The sequence below is a fragment of the Molothrus aeneus genome, chromosome 3 (genome assembly GCF_037042795.1).
Source record: "Molothrus aeneus isolate 106 chromosome 3, BPBGC_Maene_1.0, whole genome shotgun sequence".
Taxonomy (NCBI): domain Eukaryota; kingdom Metazoa; phylum Chordata; class Aves; order Passeriformes; family Icteridae; genus Molothrus; species Molothrus aeneus.
Window position 1 is genome coordinate 6,611,309 of NC_089648.1, and position 21,374 is coordinate 6,632,682.

Genomic DNA, 21,374 nt, shown 5'->3' on the forward strand with positions numbered 1-21,374 from the left:
CACCCAGAAGAACAAGTGAAAATGCCACTATGAGAGGTGAGCACTCCACATAAACATGAAAGTTTCAGATTTAGGCCACAAAAGCCATCTGACCAAGGGCACAACCAAGACCTTGACCAATGCTGGCAGTTCTAGTTTATCCCAAAGGGAAAGGCCAACTCTACTTAAAGGATGGTTCTCCTATATTCATCCTGAGAGATCTCAGCCTAGGGAGATAATGGAAAAACACAGCACTGAGAGCTAACCTCTTGGGGTCTGGTGTCCAAGGGAAAAAAGCAATCACGTCGTTTCCTAACAGAAATACTTTTGTGTAAAATGTGTTTTCTGCCACTGATTTGTGTACCTGCTCACCTGCAGGGTCGTGCTCTGCTCCTGCTGTCACTAGAAATAAGGAGACCAAGACCAAAGGCAGGGGTATCCCAGATCTTCTCTTGCCCAGCTGTTTCAGCCCCAAAATGCTTTGCAGGCAAAAGATCTGCACAGCCCTCACACATACCGGATTTTGCTGAAATGTGATAAATCTTATTTTGCAATGAAATGACAAATATCCTGGCTCTGCCCAGAAAACAGAGTAACAGCTGGAATAATAAATCAAGTGACAGAAAAACTCCTCAGGACATTGCTGACAGCCACCAAGCAGCTAATAAAGAGCCCCAAAGGCAAGAAGAAACCTGGACCCTCTCACATCCAGCCACCCCAAGCTCACACAAGGTGCTGCCACTCTTCTCCCCTCAGGGCATCAGGCGCTTCTCATGGGGGAACATCCGCACAAGAGGGGACAGGACAGAGCAGAGCCAGCAGCACAGACACCTGGCCACAGCAGGACACCTCCTCCAGCTCTCACCACTGCCACCTCCAGAGATGTGGCAGCACGTGAGCACTCCCTCTCTCCCCATCCTCCTCACCTGGCTCCCTCCTTCATCCAAACCCATGGGCAGGGGTCTGTGGGAACTCAGCACATCCCTTCGGATGTCCAGAGCTGCCGAGAACCCCGTCAGGGGGCTCGGAGTCCCTGGTGTGCTTCCCAGAACACCTGGAGATTCGATTTTGACCCTTGCAGTGAGTTGCCAACTTTGTAAGAGGACGTGAAAGTCACACAGGTTTGAATAGTGTAATAATAAGATATTCACAGGGTGAAAATGTAGATTTTAGGATTTTTGGTATGGGGGTTATGGGGACAAGATGGAGGAATCAGGGCGTGTCTAGTCCTTCTTCTTTCTTCTTCTTGTTCTCCATTTTCTGCAGCGATGTTGGCACTTTGGGATTGGTTTAGAGTAGAAGTGCACTGTCTAACACAGGTGATAGGTATCGGGAATTAAGAGTAAATATGATACACGTAGTTTGTAGTATAAAAGGACAACAGCACCTTGGGGGCGGTCAGAGTGCCTGTGGCTGCCCTGCTGAGCAGATCTCAGCTGGGCAGAAAGAAAATTTTATAGATAAGAATTAATAAACAACCTCAAGACCAAAAAGCGAAGAGTCCAGACTCGTTCTTGAGTCGCGCGGGCCGAAGCAGAGACACCCTGCACATCTCGGGGCAGAGAACATCAACAGCTGACCCGAGACGGGCCCACCCATCTGCCCTGCACTCAAGGCTCCTCTGCTCACACCTGCCCCACCACCCCTGTGCCCCAGGGAGATGCACCCAGCAGCACCAGGCATAGGAAGACCATGAGCACATGCACCCCTGCCCACACCACCTCTTGCCCTGGTCTACACAGCACCCCCCGAGCCAGCAACTCATGAGACACTGCTTGAACAAGCACATTTTAAAAATAATAATCCCTCAGGACTTAGTCTGCATTACACAGGAAAGTGGATTAGCCCAGCTACAGTCCAGAGGCCAAAGTAAGAAATGTATGGAGTCAGCAAAGTGAAAGATAACAGGAGACCTCAAAAATCTGTTGGTTTGGTTTTGCTCTCAACTGTGCAAGGTCCATCTAGGTCCCTACAAACCCTCCCTCAAATTCAAAGTGGGTCTGGTCACCTGCTAGGGACCCTAGGACTCACCTGCTTCTGCAGGTCTGATGTTCAGGTATCACTGAGGACAGCAGAGCAGAGCCCCCACTCTGTCCTGCCTGGGCTTTTTCATACATATTGGCATCCAGACATTAAGTTCCTCCTTTGAGGACTCTCAAGAAACCAGGCAAGAAAGGTAAGATGCTTACATTCCTATGTGGGGCAAAACCCACATGTCTGGCTGCTGAGACCCATTGTTCACCTCACAAACAACCTCAAAGTGGTTTTGGTCTGGTGGGAGAGGAAGCTGGAAGAAGACAAGGCAATGTGAGAAGTCCAAGGGCATCATAAACATGCCAAACCAAAGGCATTGCTGCCAGCTTTTCTCCCCTTCGACTCCTCATTCCCAAGAAGACATCACCACATTCTCAGTGCTTGCCACTCCTGGGTGGCAATCATCACCTCACCCAAAACCAGAGCCACTGCTGGGTGGCAATCATCACCTCACCCAAAATCAGACCCGCTCCTGGGTGGCAATCATCACCTCACCCAAAATCAGAGCCACTGCTGGGTGGCAATCATCACCTCACCCAAAACCAGAGCCACTGCTGGGTGGCAATCATCACCTCACCCAAAACCAGAGCCACTCCAAAGCCTGCCCGTGCCACAGCTGCCCTCTTGCCATCTGCACAGGGATGCCAACATGCGCTCCCGCATGCCAGCCGTGCCCAAGAGGGAGACAGGGAAGGGCAGAGAGCCATGCTCAGCCCCAGGTGCCCGTGTCCACAGGTACCACACCCAGCAGAGGTGACCCTCAGGACCACCTGTTCTTTCCAGTCATGCCCACTCTCAGCACAGTCAGGTATTTTTGCCTACCCCAACCACAGCTGCTCCACCCTAATGTGAAATGTGCAAGCTCTGCACCCCTGGGATGTAAGCTGGAATTAATGGGTCAAAACAGCACTGCAGTGTGTAATGCTCCACTTGAGGGCTGAAATCCTGGCATTTCTGGACCTTGAGAATACAAGACAGCAGCTCTCTGCCTTAGGGAAACCTCACAGGCATCACCTGCATCTTCCCATCCCTCCAAAAACAGACCATATGAGCAGAGCAACCAGTCCTAAACTGCCTTCCTACCCAGGGGATACTCTCCAACTGGCTTAGCAAAGGGATTTAAGAGAAGAAACCTGGAGGAAATCTTAAGAGTGTGTGCTGTTGTTCTCAAAGAGAATAAGACTATAACACTATAACAGCAGAGGTTTTCTAGGGGGCACAAGTTGTCAGGACCTGGCTTCTGGGCTGCCAGGATGCTCTCACCTTCAGCAGACAATGCAACACCTGATCTTCGTGCCTGCAGCATCCCTGCCAGCCTCGTGCTTCAATCACAACTTGATCTTAGCAGCTGCTTTCTCTATCTCAGACACACATACACAAACACACCCCTAAGCAGCTGTAAAATTAAACTTCAGTTGGGTAGGTAGGACCTCTTGTAAAGCACTTGAGACTCAGGGAAGGAGGGAATTTCAAAAATGCAATCTTGTGCAAGAATTTGAGAGGGCTCCATCCTTGGCCTTCTTGCTTTATCAGCTCTTGAGACAGCACTACTAAACATGTACCAGCACTGCTGAAATAAGAAGCAAAACAAATAGAGGAAAACAGATGCTGGGAGATGCCTGAAGCTGGCTGACGTGATTTGCAGTGGCTGGAGAAGTCTGCTGGAGGCTCTCACCTCTCCTCCAGCCTCTCATCTCCTCTCCTTATCCCCAAATTCCCCCCTCAGCCAGCACAAACCCCCGCCCGGGCCGGTGCCGGGTCCCAGCCGAGCCTGGCAGCCACAACAGCATCCGCGCATCCATCAGAGCCAGCGGGGCACGGCGAGGCGGAGGGCAGCCCAAGCAGCATATGGAGCACTGGCGTGGTGAGCACCAGCCTCCCCAGGAGCTGTCTGCCACAGATGGAAAAAGCCCAGGAGCCATCACGACGAAATCTTCTGGCTGGGGGCGACACGTCCTGGCTCCTGCCGGCTTTCCGAGCTGCTGAGCAGTGCTGGAAAGCTCCGCTCCTCTCCTCCGGCACTGACTCATTCGCCGCCGCTTCGGTCCCGCAGTTTGCCGGTGGGAGTTGTGGGAGGTGGGGATGAGGTAATTCCCAGTGCATGTGGCTACCATGGTGGAGGGAGACTAGCCACCCACTCCGGAGGAATGAGCTGGCTGTGCACAGTCTGGATAACCACCAAGCTCCAGGTCCGGTCTGCTGATGCAATCACAGGGATGGTTCAACCTTGACTTTTGGGGAAGATGGGATGCACCACCACAGGAGCATCCGAGGTCTTCTCCATGGAGAAAGGCAGCCCTTTATGTGGTCCAAGGGCATAGTTCATGTGCAACCAGGAATGCGGTGAAACACAAGAAAGTCACCAGGAGCAACGCTCCAGCTGTGAGATCTCCCAGGCCAAGTGACACAAAGTAGTCCACAGAAAGCATGACAGCTCCCTGGCTGAAATCACCCACAAATCGAGCTGAAGTTCATAGCCCTGCACTAGCCAGAGGCAGACAAAGAGAGCCACCACGGTTTCTCCTGCTCTGATTTCTTGGAACACTGCAATTCCTCTCCATCTGAAACTATTCCACTGGCTGCAATTTAAAAACAAAATCAATCCAGCAAACATTGCTAAGCAACTGGCTGTCAGTGCCACATCCCATCCCATTGAAAGTATTTGCCCTCTCCATGACCTCCTGGCAAGGAGCTTGCTGCTCAGCCCTTGCCAGATTTTGTATATTCAGCTATCGCTGGCAAGTCCAGATGCTCGGCTGGATTAGCAGAGAAAACACCAGGAAACTTTCTGCAACCATCCTAATGAAAAATACCCCACAGAGAAGCTGTGAGGAGCAGCATTCCCACATCCCAGTGCCTAGGATTAGGATCCAATGTTTGGGTCTCTGGGCATTACCACGGTCTGAAGGTCCATCTCAGTGCTGTCACATATCATGCAGAGGCAAGAAGGATGGAGAGCCAACACACTGGAAACCTTGTCACAAAGCAGAGCACAACATCTCACCGAGAGGCTGAGGGAGAAGTTGTTTATCAATGGCAAGGAGCTGAAATGATGGATGAGACCCTCTCCAAAGCCTCCAAAACCCTTGCACATGCTCGCCAGGAGCCTCTTGGCACAGTGGCACCCCTTAGTGTGGGGTCCTGCATTGCCTCAAAGTCAGCTGGAATAGAATTGAGGCCCAACTCTCTGGGTTCACTCTGAGCAGCTTAATCCAAGTTTTCCATTGAAACCAAGCCTCTAAACACAGCCTCCAGTAGGACATGCAGCAGGAGCACTGCAGCTGTCCCTTCTCCCACAACAGCCTGCTCCACACAACCCTGCTCTCCTCTTCACAGGAGGGCATCTAATCAACCCCATGGTGCATTCCCTTTCTATGTTCTTGCACAGCCACCAGCAACTTCTCCCTGCTCCGAGAGCAGGCCATGCTTATCCATGCTTTCCCGCACATTTCTGCTGCACAGTTCAAGGCCAGCTTCCAGGCTGCACGGCAGGGCCTGACCATCACCTGCAGCAGCTCCCAGGACACCTGTGCTCTAAGTAAAGATTATTTTTCCAGAGAGGGCTCAGCTCTTCACTTTCCTCTCTCCCTCAACCACCAATCCTTGATCCTTCTCCCTCCTCCATCCTCTCCATCAGCGCCTGCCTCCCCCAGACCTGCCGGCAGCTCCATTTCCTCCGTGGCTACTCTAATGCTTGGCTAATGGTGCATCATCCGCAGCATTCCTCAGGCATATTCAATAAATCAGAATCCAATTACCGGCTTAAGGAAATTGGAAACAAATTAAATTAGCCCCAGCCCCTCCCACGTGCTGTGCCCTCTCTTCCTCCTTAATGAGAACTTTTCTTTCACAGGAGCACTCAGTGCCACATCTGCCTGCCCAGGAACAAGGTGGCTGCCACTGCACAGCCAGGGTAGGCAAGGGGCAACCAAGGCAATCTTCCCTTTTAATAGGGCAGATGGTTAATATCCCTGGCATTAATTCTCTCCAGGAATAGCACATTCACTCTCTGCTCAGCTATAACAGGCGTCCGTCAGGGCTGACAGCTCCTCTCCGGAGAAAGGAGCATCTGGTCCTTACAACAAAAAGAAGCTAAATAAATAAATAAGCACATGGTTTGCTACAGGGCTGGGGAGCTGGTGCTGTTTCAGCATTTCAGCCCAAGTGCTGCATTGGAACTGGAACGGGGGAAGTTCAGAGCTGGGTCAGATGCCAGGAGTGGAGTCACTCTGATCTGGGAGCAAGGTGCAGCACAGGCAGCGGGGTGCTATGGCTGGGTCCAGCACAGAGCTCCCACCAGAGCAGGACTTCCCCAAAAGGGCTCCCAGGACAAGGCAGTAGAGACAGCCGCTGCCAGCAATTTGGGACATAATGCCAGGCACAGCTCCATGGAAAGAGCTTGCACTGGCTGTGGACTGGTGACTGACAGCAGGGGCCAGGCATACACTGTGTCCTCAAGGAGGACAAGGAGGAAAACTGCATTGAGGGGACCTTGGGAGCTTTTCCCTCACCATTGGGACATCCTCGCATCACCCCATCCAGCAAACTAACAATTAACCCCACTGACCTTCAGCAGGAAGGGCAGCTCTTCCCTAGAGAGATTGGAAAAGGCAACCAGAGGGAGACTACAGCTGAGACCTCAGCAAGGAAGGGAGCACCAAAACTCCCACCCCAACTCTTCTCACACTGACAGGGGAGTGCAGCTCCATCTACAAGGCTGCAATCCTCCCTGCCTTTCCCAAGAGCTCCTTTGGGCACCAAATGATAGTTCTGACCTCAGTGGTGCTGGAGCAGCTCGTAATCCAACAAGTTCTTACCCTTCTCTCCTCCTCACTCAGCAATTACCCTTTATTCCCCACTCCTCTCTCTGCAGAGCAATTTCAGCACTCAGCAGTTATTTTATCCCCCTTTCATCACCTCAGTGCATCTGCAGAGCAGGAGTTCTCAGCACCTGTGAAGACTTTGCCCAACAGTGAGACTTGCTCTTGCAAACCCAATACTTTTCTAAAGGGAAAATAAAGGCCTTCCCTTTCTTTCCCTATGGGAATAATTTATACAGTTTCAATTAGCAGGTTTAAAACTTCCAGACATGCCAAGAAATCAAGCAAAGGGAAACACTCAATCCCAGAAATACAACCCAGACAGACCCAATCCCAAGAGCACCCGAAACCACATCCCTGGAGGGGAACAGGACTAGGCCCCTGTGAAAAATGCATGTATTTTATGATTGGCTTTTCGCAAATATTAAAATGAATATTATATGTGTTGTGTTAGAAAGTAATGCTCTATTAATTCTCTTAAGTACTGTGTTAAATATAGTTTTAGGTTATTAAAAAATGTTAAAATAGAAACTATGCTATGTAGGATACTTTTTTCAAAGAAAGGACTCACAGTGAGATAGCAGCCATAGGACACCTAAATCTTTCAGAGAAAAAGAATTTACTGCCCTCTTATCAGAAGAAACCAACTTCTTCCTGCCTCGAAGGCGCTGTTAGGATTCAAAGGAAGAAGCTGATGATGACCAAACAGAATCCTGTGTTTGAATGGAATTTATGCATCATGTATGAGGTGTATGAATATGCAACAGGCTGCTGCTTTTAAGGGTTAATCCTCTGTTAACGTGGGTCCTTTTTCCGGCTCGTGCTGCCCTGAAAAAGGTACCCGGACTGTCCGTAACTCTTTGTATTTATTGTCTCAGATTGTCCTCATTCAATTTGTCCAAATTACTATTACTCTAATTGTATTGCTATTTTTTATGACCATTTTACTACTACTAAACTTTTAAAAATTTTAAAAACAAGTAAGCGGTTGGCGTTTTTTTCCCAGCCGCCACGCCATGAAGTTTGGCGAGGAAGAGGAGGAGGAGGAGGCAGCACCTGTGGTGGCGGGTGTCGCGGACAGCGCGGTCACTGGGGATCCTCTCGCTCTCCCGCTGGTTGAAGGCGTGCAGCCGGTACGGGTCCTCGCCGCCCTTCCACCTCCGGGCGCTCAGGTACCTCCGCTCTTCGAACTGATCCCACAGGTCGTCCCAGTCCGCCTCCGATTCCTGCGCGCACAAAGCCAGCCCCCGTTAGACACAGCAGAGAGCGGAGCACGCCTGACCCCGCTCCAGAGCTCCTCCCAAGCCCCACTGGAGCTCCACCATCCCCGCAACTCGGGCAAGCGCTGCGAGAGCGGCCAGCGAGGAGTCCTGTGAGAGCAGCCTCTTCGAGCCCGCTCTCATAAGCTCTCCGAGGTCTGCAACACACCCAAGATGGCTCAGCTACCTTTGGAGGCATAAAAATCAGCAGGATGGCTTCTGCTGCAGTGTTGGAAACAAAAAGGCAAAGTAACAAACAGAGAAAAACCCAGCCAGGTGCCAGAGGTTCTTGCTCCTGGTGAAACACCTTACAAAAGCGATTGGTTTCTTCGGTCATTTCTTTTTCTAGTAAATTGCCCTAAAGGTGGGACTTTCTGGCTTCTTCTAATTAGCTATCCTTAAGTTTGAGGTGAAGTCCCCCAGGCCTATGAGGTGGCTTTTTCACCTAATCAAGAAGAGAAACTTCTGGGCTTCTTTCCTTTTTGAGGGGACAAAGGACAGTTTTGTCACTCCGTCAGCAAGAGGCACACTCCTATAGAGTCCCATGAGGTCTTCAGGGTTTATTTTTTGTCCTGAAACAATATGTAGAAGAGAGTCTGCCAATTTGAATTAAAATGACTAATCTGAACCCAAATTCAGGTCTCTGGTGGATGCCCCTTTCAAGCAGCACAAACATTTTGTAAGGGTTTTAATTTCTCTGCAGGCAAAAAACAAAGGTATTTTAAAACACATGGCCCATTGCCCCCATAACCTTTCAGGCAGGAAAGGAGTAATCCCACATTTCCACAGCCACATCCTAGCCTCAGCTCCAGCAACAGGACCCTGGAAGAAGGGGGCCATCATGCTCCCAGCCCAATTTCAGTCCATCTTTGCCACCACACGTCTCCCACTGAGGACTTCAGCCCCACTGAAGGGACAAGAGCAGGGAAGCACGTCCCCCCTGCTCCAGGATGGAAGAGCTGCATTTTGGGGTTACCCAGCAGCTTCAACAACCTTGGGGGGGTTTAAGCATTTCTTGGTGGCTCGGTGCTGTCGGGGTTGAAGCATCCCTGAGCAGCAGAAGCTGTCGGGGGTTTAAGCATCCTTTGGCAGTGTCTGAGGCAGCCAGCACAAAACAGCGCCGATAAGATCTCATCACTACAGCAGCACAACCTCTTTGATCTCAGCCTACCTGTAACACTGAGAGATGCAAACATTTACACACATCTCAGCCCTAAAGAAAATTGTGATCTTATCCAATAATTGATCTTTACTTCTGCTTTTCTTTTTTTTTTCCCCTCCTCAGTTCACACCATCTCAAAGTCGATTTTGCCTGCTAATAGCGCAAAATGAAGCTTTTGAAAAGGGCGATTTTTATCCCATAATTGATTTTACTCGCATCTGGCAGTGCATTTTTTGTAGTCACAGGAAGGGGAGGAGGGAGCACTGGCTCCTGCAAGTAAACCACCACAGGAGCAAGCCAGGCACCTCCAGCCAGAGGATGCCCCATATTGCTCTGGGTTATGGTGACGTGAGCATTCCCAAGCACTCCCAAGAGCCAAGAAATTCCAGGGATGCAAGGGTTTCCAGATACAGGGTTGTATTCACCCTCCCCTGGTGTGACCCCATGGCCTTCTCAGGACCTCCTCCAGCACCTTCCCCAGTGTGAGGAGATCAGAAGAAACCCCTGAATCACCAGCCACACTGAGAGGAAGTTATTCAGGACTGGAATAAAGTCATTCAAGGCTGGGAGAAAGTTACGAAACCAGTGAGGTCCCTGCAGGAGTTTTACGAGGAGGACGCACATAACCCAGCCGCGGACTTTGGGGAGGGCCGACGTGCACGGGGTGATAAATGCTGTTTATGTTGGGTTTTTTCTCAGGCATCTTGCAAAACATGATTTAGCACAGCAGTAAAAGATCAGGGAAGAGTGAGGCGATTGCATTGCGGAGCCAGCGAGAGCCTGATGTTTGTAAGATTTCACGATGACCCCAGGAGGCCTGGCGCTGCTGAAACAACCACCGGAGCTGCAGTCCCTAAATTTTAATGCTGTGAAGAAAAATAAAAGTTGGTTTTATCAAACTTAATAAGAAGAGAAATGGCTTTCGAAAGTGGCCACACAGCACTTAAGGCTGTAGGGTGTGGGTGTGTATGTTGTTTTGGTTTTTGTGATGTCAGTTATACCCAATAGCCTTGGATCAGCTAGAAAGGTACAGATAGGCAAGAATTTGACTGATGGCTCAGGTGGGAGGGCTGGTGGATTCCCTCAAGAAAACTGGAGCTTCTGCACCTGCTGTAAGTGCAGCAGTGCTCTGGTCAGGCAGCAGAAGCAGGGTTTGGCATGTGGCAGGGTCCTCCAGGGTCTGGGATAGCATTTTCCATCTAACTCCACTAATGTGCTGTTACCAGGGGTAGGGTCCCAGCAGGAAATGGACAAATACCAGCACCTCACCCCACAGTATTCACCTCTCATCCTGCTCAGGATATATACTGCATTCTAGGGTTGCATTCCTGGTTAACTCTGCAGTGACTAATTAATACTCCTGTGCAATCTCCACCTGAAAGACACCAGCCCACCTTGATTCACCCAGGTTCTTCTTTTTGGGCTGAGAAAAGCTATCTGTGGGATGGGTACTAAATAGTGGGTAATTAAATACACACCTGAGATCTACAGTAACTAGATGCCAGAGATTAAACAGTTATTTTAATCCCTATCTGGCCACACAACAAGACCAGGGATTGGGTTCACTTTTTCAGCCAGAGGTAGATTTTGGTCTGCATCACCTGCCCAAATCTTCTGGGTGTTCTTTCCATCCCAAGCCTCCCTAAAAGGGAACTGAAATTGGAGCAGAATGCTCAGCTCAGACACAGGTGCACACTGACCTCTGCAAAACACAGCTGCTCAAAGCAGGAGAGGAAAGCATGAGAAGCTCCCAGCTCTGCAAGCAGCAGGAGGCAGGAGACCTCACCAACCCACACACAGGGACTCACCTGTTTCTCACCTGCACCTGATCTGAGACAGGGAATGAGAGTTAAAGCACCAGGAGAAATCCCCTTTGCTTACCCAGGGACAGCACATTGGTTACAGGTTACCAGATAAGGTCTTCATTATAATATTTCCACAATGTATAATCACCTCTTCCTCACACCAGAATTCTGTCTTGGGAGTTATTTAACTGATGTGCAGAAATCTAAATTTAATTTATTATGATCTAAGTCACTTTAGAGGCCAAATTACCCTGCACTAGAAAAGGATCAAGTCAATACTCCACTTGCCTTTCTATTTATCTTCTACAGGGCTCATCTCTCCAAGTTTCCTAATCATTTTCTCTCACGTGCTAGTAATAAATTTTCTCTTTTTTTTTCCTTGGAATTAGGTAATTTCTCTTTCAACACTGCAGTTTAATGACTGGTATTAATTATAGGAAACACAGTCAACGCTTAAAAGAGTTTGAGAGACTCAATGAGCAGAAGGAAAGAGAAGAAAAATACATCCAAGGAGGGGCTGTCTGCTCTTGGCAAACAAGTGTTGCCTCTTCCAACACCACCCTGGGGAGTCCCCCAGGGGTGGTCAAGGACAGGGACACCCACAAAAAGACACTGACAAAACTTATTATGGAGAGAAGAGAAGCTTCCGTCTCACACCAGCATCCAGCCAAGAGCAGGGGTCACCAAGAGCGTTCTCTGCCATTTCACGAAAGCATCCCCCAAAAAATGACCCACTAAAGGCACCTCCTCCAAAACCACCCATCACCCTCGCTGGCTAAGGGCACACAGACCAGAGGCAGCTTTTCACTGTAACTGTACATTAAAGATTAAAAGCCTCTCAGTGCAAAGATGTAATTCGTCATTTGCCTCTTAAATCAGAGCTCAGAAACAAAACAAAACAACCAAAAAAAACCACCAAAGAAACAAAGAAGGGAAAAAATAATATTTAAGAAAAAAAACAAGTGGTGCTGCAGGGGGAAAATGGGTCATTAGCAGTAAAACTACAATTTCCTGGCAACTGCTAATGCCTTGTTTATGTGGATTTCTGCGAATATGACATTTTAACGGCATAATAATTGTGTGATTACAGTACAGCAGGGATTGCTGGAGCGGGAAGGAGGAACAGCAGCGGCGGCTGCTGCTGTGGGGCCATGGCGTCCCCTGGCAGGGCACGGGAGGCCAGGCCAGGCTGGACACTGGCAGGGAAAGGGCAGCTGGGACAGCACTTTGGCCACCCAGAGGCAGCCCAGCAGTGCAAGGGCATGTCAGGTGAAAAGCCTCCCCAGAGGAGCCAGCAGGGACAGGGATGGGCCGGTCACACCAGTCCCCAGGGCCAGCCTCCAGCTGCCCAGCAAGACAAGGAGTGGGCAGTGCGAGCCAAAGGGAGATTCTGACTCACTTTCTTCTTTTGTGGCACTGTTTTAACATAGAGAACTTAAGCCTTTACTAAAATAAAAACTGTTTTCCTTTCGGGTCTGCTAAGTTTTGCCTTCAGACCAGAGTGAATCAGACCAATGCCATGAGCTTATTGTAAATGCAGGGCCACCGACGAGGGGAGAGAATGATGCATCTGACTCCATCTTATCAAAAGGCTAATTTATTATTTTATGATACTATATTAAAGAATACTATACTATACTAAAGAATACAGAAAAGATACTTACTCAATGCTAAAAAGATAATAATGAAAACTCGTGACTCTTTCCAGAGTCCTGACACCGCTTGGCCCCAATTGGCCAATGAGTCAAAACAACTCACACCAGAATCCAATGAAACAATCACCTGTGGGTAAAACAATCTCCAAACACATTCCACATGAGTACAACACAGGAGAAGCAAATGAGATAAGAACTGTTTTTCTTTTCTCTTTTCTGTTCTCTTTTCTTTTGCTCTCTCTGCCTTTCAGCTTCCCAGGAGAAAAACCCTGGGCTAAGGCATTTTTTCAGAGAATGTGAATGACACACATGGCATTTCAGGAGGCAGTAAACCCAAGCCAGCCCAGGGGGCTGGCAGAGCTGACAGGGTTTTCCAGGGAAACCATTTGGCCAGAAAAAGGGTTTTTGCTTGTGCAGGTGTAAAGATGACCCCAAAGGAGTCTGGTAGCAGCCAAATGTGCCCCTACCTCGATTCCCCTCACACCCAGCTTTCCCTGGAAAATCTCATCCCTACAAAATACCTGACTGAGCACTTGTCACTGAGCCCATTCTCTGGGACTCAGGCATTAAAAAACCAGGAAGGGGCGGGGGGGGGAATTAAAAATTACATCAGCCTATCACAAGGTCCAATAAACAGGTGAAAGCTCTGGAAACTCAGATGCCATGCAGCACTCTGCTGCTGCCCAGTCACGCTCTGTCACTCCTCTGCCAGCGAGGACATCCTTGTGCTCAGCAGGCTCGGGGGCACTGGAGGCAGAGGGCAATCTTTCAGCAGGAACTGCAACCAGGCATTACACAAATGAGATTTAGAAGTCTCACTGAAGCGCAGGGCCCCTGCAAACAGGAGGTTCAATTATAGAGCTGCTGCTGGCCCAGGCACTAATGCCATCTGAAAGGATTATAATACTTCAAACAGGATAGGGCTCATCCCTCCTCGTCCCCCTGTGCCAGCACGTGCACTTAAGAGGGTCAGCAGCATCAGAGGGAAAAGAAGTGGGACAGTGTCAGACTGCCTTTGTCCTCATCCTTGAATAACCCAGATGGAGCACTGAGGTACAAGATCCTTCAGTTAAGTTTTGGTGTAGTTTCCTCAACCCCAGAGCCCGGTGCCTCAGCTTAGCCCTGAGCGAGCAGTGCTGTGCATCCCGATGGCCTCAGCCCCAGGATACGAGGGGGAGACAGGCAGCACCACAGCCAGTCTCTGTCCCATCCAAAGAGAATGTGGTGGTGCCAAAAGCAGGCTCTGGGTCTTTGGAAAACAGGCTTTGTATTCATCCTGCATCACATCCTCCAGTGCATCAGGTACCCTTCAGCATGAAATTCACAACAACTCTGGAAGTCACCTCTTTCCTCTTACCCTCCTTCCCCAAAGTGCACAATCCCTGAGCCAATCAAGCACTTAAATACAAACTAATGTGACTCCAGGCATTTGTAGGAACCAAGAGAAACCCCTGTTTAAATGCTTCAAGCTAAGTACTTGCTTAAGTGCTTCACTGGCTCAGTGGCCCTGCTTTGTGCTGACACAAACCACACACTGGGAATGGAGGCAGCTCTGGGCCCCGACTACGATCTGCCCTAATTACTTTTGTGACCCATGGAGATTTCAGCTCCAGTTCATTTATTTGAGGGCTGTGAAACTCCTCTTCCTCCTGCACTGGTACCTGGGCACAACATGCATGAGCACCTTGGTGGCAGCTCCTCTGCGGCCCCATGGGGACACACAGCAGATCCAGGATCCCACTCTGCTCCAAAGAGGACCAGCACCTCCCTCTGCTTGGAGGTGATTTTTTTTTTGTCTCTCAAGGAAAAGCTTCTGATCTGAGCCTGTTCTGACCCCACTTTGGAGGAAGTAAGAACAAAACCAAAGAAAAAAAAATCAAATAAAATATTAATACAGATACCTAATTAAAGCAAAGCACTTCTCCAACAAAGCCTGCCCTCCAGCTGGGGTCCCTGGAGAAGCTTTGAACATTCACCATCAAACTTCTCATTGCCACTGACCCTTTCCTGCTCATGCACATCCACAGGCATTCTGCTCCATCTTCAAAGGATGGAGCACCTCCTCCTCCTCTGCTGGCTCAGCAGGGAGCACGAGTCCTTGAGGACCTTTCAGTGTCCCACTTTCTCACTTGGCCCTGAGGCCAAGACCACACTGTCCCCACTTTCTCTGCCCTTGCTGCTCACACCTCCTGTGTGGGCAGAGCCTGGATCTCTCCTGTGGTGCACACACACATTTACACAACCAAGGCACCTGCTACATCAGGCAACAGGAGTGACAAAGGCTGGAAAGGGGCCAAGGAGGAAGATGTGACCTTCAAGAACTGGAAGAAAACTTGACTCTCACAAAGTACAGCTGCAACTCCAGCCTGGATGGAAACATCCCTCTCAAGGCCTTGGAGAAGGCTCTTCAGCATCTTCCTCCTGTCGTCCCTACACTCAGACAACAGTGTAGGGATGTCTGAGTTGTTGGCCACTGAGTCAGTGCAAGCAGCTCACCCAGGGGTAAGGAATCTGGGCCACCATTAAGTCAATCACAGATAGAACCAGCAATTTGTTTATCTTCTTGCCTGTATCTGTGGTAAACAATATACATGGTCTGAAACACCCTCCAGAGGCTTAAATCTGTTGAAGTCTCCAGCCAAATACAACAGCATGAAAAGCCAGTGGAGAATTACTGATGCTTTTCCCAGTAAGGGCACCAAAGCTTTAATTTTAAAATGGATGGCCAGGGCAGCCACCAAAATGGGGAATTTATTTGCAAATCAGGAGCAGGGGACTCCGAGCTGCACAGAGGGAAAGATGACAGATTCATTGCTTTGATGAAAAGCCAAATTTTGTTTCAAGGGCTTCTCTTAGGAGAAAACAAGTCAGCTCAGAGTTCACACCACACTTATCAGCAAGCAACTGCTGCACTGGCAGTGGTGCCAGGTTAAAATATATCCACATCTCCCACAGGCAGCCAGAGCCAGAGCTCCATACATGGACAATGCTCCTAGCTGCTGGCTGTAGTACCTGCCTCTACAGAGGGACAAAAAATGCTAGCAGCCAGCATCACACACCCCAGAGAGACCCCAGGAATTCCCATGGTGACCCTCACCATCTCCAGCATAGTGAAGAACCTCATACCACTCTGTGACAATGGAAAGGAATGCAGGGTCCAGGCCACCGACCTCTAAAAACAACATCCAGCAACAAAATTCCCTGCATTTCCACCTAGAAAAATGCTTTCATCTTGGACCCCCAAAATCAGGTGTGTTCATAAGAGTCTCACTGCATAAAGAACACAGATCTTAACTCTTTCAGAATTATAAATTAGCCCATAGGATAGCCTGACACATGGAGACAAATCCTGTGTAATTAAAAAGGAAAGGAAGCCGATTATATCCTCCTGGAGAATATTGCTGCCTCCTTCTGTTTTATTTATACGTTAGAGTGTATAATGAGCTGAATATTTAGGAGGTCAGCACAAACCAAGCTGCTGACTGGACAAAAGAGAAGACCCAGCTCTGTCTGTACTGAGAGTCAAGCAGAAGGATGGAGAGGATTTTTGGTCATTTCCTCCTACGCCTGCCCACAGCTCTCCTGGGATGCTGCAGGACTTAGCTCAGCTGCTTGTGCTTGGGCTGCATCAGTCTCCCCAGGTTTCTATTCAAAACTGGTCTTCTGGGTTTTCCCACAGCCCCAAGAAAAGGATGAGCAATGCCAGTCCAAGTTCACTGGCACCTGTGAACCCCTCTATAGGGGTTTACAAATGGTAATTCTGGACAGCAAACCAGACAAAATACGTTTTAAGAGTCTCTGCTTTCACTGAGATTTTCATTTTTTAAGATTTCAGGTTTTAAAAACCCAAAATAAGTGGAAAACATCTAGACTGGCAGCAGCCTCACAATGAGTTGAGAATCAATTCCCAAGCCAAGTCCTCTGAGCTGATGGGAGCTGCCCCCTACCAGTACTCCCACTGCCACTCCCATCAGCAGTGGGATGCCCACAGCACCCTTGGGCCCTCTCATTGTTCTCCACCTGCTAATTCCCAAAAATGCCTTTTCCCCCTGCCAAAGGGGATCCCCTCAGCAACCCTCTGGGCTCACCAGGGTGCCAGGAGATGCCAAGGAGCATCTTTGGGGCCATGGTACCACATTACCTGGTGCCCCACAGGCAGCCCCTCCCCATCCTCTGCTGGCTGCATGCCTGGTGTGTGGGTGAGTGCAAGAGCTGCTCCCCAAAGGTCATCACCAATTACAAAGGGCACTCAGAAATGAAGGCAGCATCCCATGTGTGCCCCCACACCACCCAGGTTCAGCACATTCCCAGCATCACAAGAGATCAAATATATTGAGAAGAGCCCAGAGCGATGGTGGGTAAATAAAGTAGCAAAAGGGAGTTCCTACATGGACAGACAGTGTTGTGTTTTCCTTCTGTGCCTTTCAGGACAGACATGAGCTGCTTCCCAGCCATGAAGGTCGAACCAGCCTTCCCAGGCTCCAGCAGGAGCAGCAGATGATTTAGTACTTAGGAGCCCATAGCTGTACTCAGTCTCCAGCTGAGATTTTGCTCCTCCTCCTGCAGAACAGCCAAAACTCCTACCAAACCACAGAGAGCTGGAGCACCTCAGAGGTCAGGGAAGGTCTTCCCCTTCCCCATGGAGCTGTGGCTCCCACGTGCCAGAGGACAGCCTGGGACAGGGCACATCAGGGGAAAGGAAAGGGAAAAGGGAACAGGGAGGGAAGAATAAAGGAGCCAGCCAGGCAGATCCCTGCTCTGAATGTCCTGCTTTGAACCCAGCCCTTTAAAAATCAGGAGGTTAATCCCAACCACTCCTCCCAAGAAGGAAGGGATCGTGCTGTTAATATAGTCAGCATCCTCGACCCAACATGGCCTTTTCACAGCAGCAAAGCCAGGGGTAATCCATCTGGTAATTGCTTCCATGAGGATCTTTACACTGCTTTAGAAACTAATGCTAGTATCCTTCCCTGAGCAGCCCCCCCTTCCAAGGCAGGCAGCAACAGGAGTGATGGTAACAGCAGCATATGAATGTGAAGTGTCTCCAAGGGAGGGAAAGGTTATAAAAAAAACACATATATCATAAAAATAGGTATTAAACAAAACCACAATAATTGCAAGCACACAGGACAGGTGCATCCGTGGCTTTAGCTGCCTTTAAGAAGCCACCAGCTTCACCCTTCCCCCTTCCTCTGACAGCTAACTGCTTTGGGGAGCAGAGATGTACCAAGGCACAGCCCGCTCCAAGGAAGGAGCTCAGCAAGGACAAGAAATGCTGTCAGACCAAACTCCCCACTTCTGCACTTGATTTCTGGTTCTGGAAAAGCCCTGGACTCCCTCCAGCCACGCTTCAGCTTCCCTGCTCCTACAGTTAAGTCACAAGGCTCCCACTGGGCAGGAGCATGGCTTAGCAGCTCCAGTACAAGGGCTTCTTCTCCCTTTTCCCACCTCTCACCTCTAGCAGAGTGAGAAGAGCAGAGGAAAACCCTTGCTGGTAACTAACCAAAATTCCCCAAGCCCTTGCAGAGAGCCTTCCTGCCCACTCTGCAGTGATGAGCTACAGCCCAGCCCAATCCATACCAAGCAGCTATGGTGGCAGCAGTGCACAAATTCCTGGACAAAGCTTGACTTCTCCAATAGATTTAAAAGCATCACTGGGAAACATGAGAGCTGCCCTAACACACATGTTGCAGGAGGATGCAGGGGCAGCAGAGGCTGTGGGGTACTGACCTATGGGGCAAACTCTCAGGGCTCAGTTGGAGCTCAGGACCTGCCAGTGCCTGCCTGTCAGACACCATGCCCCTGTCAAAAAGCACTGGTGACCCATGTCCTCATCTCAACACACACGTTTTGCAGAGGAAGGTGTTTCTGCAGCCCAGAGCTGGTCCTCAACACACAGGTGCAGGGAGATGAAGCTCAGGTCACAGCAACGATGCTCCAGGGTGTGTGTACTCCTCAGATGTACCAGCCCATCCTCCCCCCAACTCCCCTCAAGGAGAAACTAGATATAAAACATTTGTGACAGCAAGAACGGATCTAAACCTTTGATCCTCAGGTACCTGCTGCTGGAGTGTCTGCAAGATCCTCGGCCTGGGTACACCATGACTGACAGCACCGGAGATACAGCAGCATAATTTAGAGCACATGTGTCAGCCCAGCCTTCCTCTATCTCAGCTCAGTAATAGAAATTAAAAAAAACAGTGCTGGCTAGTGAGACATGCACCCTAGGAAGGGATGGCAAGTTTTAAAATAATCCAGCCTGCTGGGGAAGGACTGTGGGTCCTGGCCAGCCGTGAGCACAGGCACTGCAGGAGCCCCAAGTGCTGTGCCTGGGATTGATGCAGGCTTGGCTGGGAGTGGGGAAAAACAGAAGCAGGACATGGCTGGTGGGGCCTGGCCAGGCAGATCTCCAGGCTCTGGCCATCCTCCAGCAGCACAGCCCTGCTGCTTGCATGGGAAAACCCTGAGCAGAGCCACTTCTGGGCACGGAAGCCACAGCACGGGCATCATAAAAACCAAACCCATGCTAAGTCTCTTGATGCAGCAAACTCAAAACATCCAAGAGCATGGGGATCTGGAGGGAAACCAGGAACCAGCACTGAGTTTTGCTGTTATTATCATAAAAAAACCCAATCTGCATTTGGCACTGATTCTCTCTCTCACATACAAACACACATTTCACTGCAATAAGGAAAAGAGCATTTTTGAAGTACTCAGTCACGAAAACACAGTATGGAAGTCTTGGTGAGCATCTCCTGCTTGGGCTTGGACCAGTCCCCTTGTCTGATACAGGAAGAGATTTCCTCCACCCAGGCAGTATAGCTCATGGCACACACACATTAAGCTCCACAATTCCACACACTGTGGGGGCAGCAAGCCCTGCCACATATCTTAGTGCCTCAAACCTCATCCCCCTTCCATGCAGCCAGCAGAGCAGTCCCATAGATGACATTCTGTCACAAGATGCACGTGGACAAGCAGAGCAATCACACTACAAGCCAGCAGCAAAGCTCAAATCCAGGCAGAAATAAGCTGCCCTGAATCTCTTGGCTTTTCATGCTTTGGCAGCATCAGGCTTGGACAGTGGCAATGGTCCTGGGCACAGTTCAGCTTGTTGCAGCACAGCTGGGTGGCAAGACAACACACATTCCACTTACTGGCCTAGGCAGCACAAAGGGGTCACCACACAAGGCCTGTACACCCAACACCAGAAACAAGCTGCCAGGCAACACCTCCAGGATCTCTGAACCCAAAGAGTCAGCTCTGGAACAGCCCCACGCTCTCTTCCATGGGGAGCATCTCATGCTGGGTGGACACATCAGCTCCACTGTGCACTATCTGCTGAAGGCAAAGCTCCCTGCCCTCAGAAAGCTGTGGGATGGGAGGGAAGTCCCCTGTGTGACACAAGGAGTGCAGAGCAGAGGCTGGATCCACATTTAGGCAGTCCCATCACCCATCTGGGCCACATCCCAGCCCACATGCCTTTGATCCCTCTTGCTCCAGCAGCAACACACTGCCCTTGCCTGCAGAGCTGCATTAAGGATTAGGTGGGATCAGACACGGGATAATACAAATCAGGTCGTGTTTGCTGCTGGCAGTAGCTGCAAGGAAATGAGGAGCCAGTCTTTCCAGCCAGAGAGAAACAAGATGCTGGTAGACTCTGGCCAGGCAGGCAAGGAAAGGAGGGATATGGCTGAGACCTGGTTAATGCATGCAGGTTCAGACATACTGTGCCTGATGGGCCACAGCTACATGGGAAGGGAATCTCCTTGCTGAGGAGCCATGCCTCCTTAGCTGAGCTTCCTGCTGGAAACCAGGGCAGTAGAAATTGCAAAGGAGGTTCATGCTGCTGGAGGGAAGTGTCTGACACCACCCCTGCTGGGCCTGTGTAACCAGAGATGAAACACAACCTTCTGTTGTCTGGATGGTCCTGAAAGCACAAGGCAAGTCCCAAGTTGGTGATGCTGCTTCTCTTAATGTTAGGGCTTGTTTCTTCTCATAGACCTTTTTCCATCCTTACCCTCTCCCACACACTCCAGCAGCTCTTCTCTTCCAGCTCCAGGCCTGTCTCTATCTTCCCTCACTACCACAACCCTTGGCACCAGTCACAGTGTGGCTTCAAACATAAGGGAGAAGATGCCTGGGGGTACATTCAGGCTTTGAGAGGCATGCTGGAGCAAGCAAAAGCCACACCACCTCAGGGAAGAGCAGAAACCATGTGGGATAGAGAACATGTGCCAAGCAGCAGACATGCTACTCCATGATCTTGCCCAAAAACACAGCAGCCAGTGCAGAGGTCCTATCAGCTGTGCATAAGGCTCCAGCACTGGTCCTGATGGCTGTAAAAAACCCTTACCTCACTCCTTTTATATTTGATTTACTGTTGTAAAAGCACCTTCAGAGCACAAAGCTCCAGCTGAGAGCTTTCATAATCTTTATACCCTCGCTAGAGCCCCAAGAAGAAAAAATTCCTGAGATGTGAAGAGCTCTGGGCACAGCACCACAGGCTCCCAGCTCTGAGCTGGATAACCTGCCCCTGGCTCATGCACAGCCCTGGGAAGGAAAGGCAGGGGCACAGAGCCCCAGCAGCAATGCTTGCCACTGCCCCAGCAAGCCTGCACACAGATGGTGACAGCACTGGTCCCTGCATAGCCAGCAGC

General features: G+C 50.0%; 1 protein-coding gene across 1 annotated transcript in view; it reads right to left on the reverse strand.

Moving 5' to 3' along the window:
- Window positions 1-21,374, reverse strand: part of GALNT14 (polypeptide N-acetylgalactosaminyltransferase 14) — a 99,020-nt gene that overhangs the window by 57,216 nt on the left and 20,430 nt on the right. Inside the window, exon 2 of the mRNA XM_066546184.1 lies at window positions 7,890-8,059. Coding sequence (XP_066402281.1) covers window positions 7,890-8,059 — 170 coding nt within the window. The remainder of the gene's footprint in view (window positions 1-7,889; window positions 8,060-21,374) is intronic.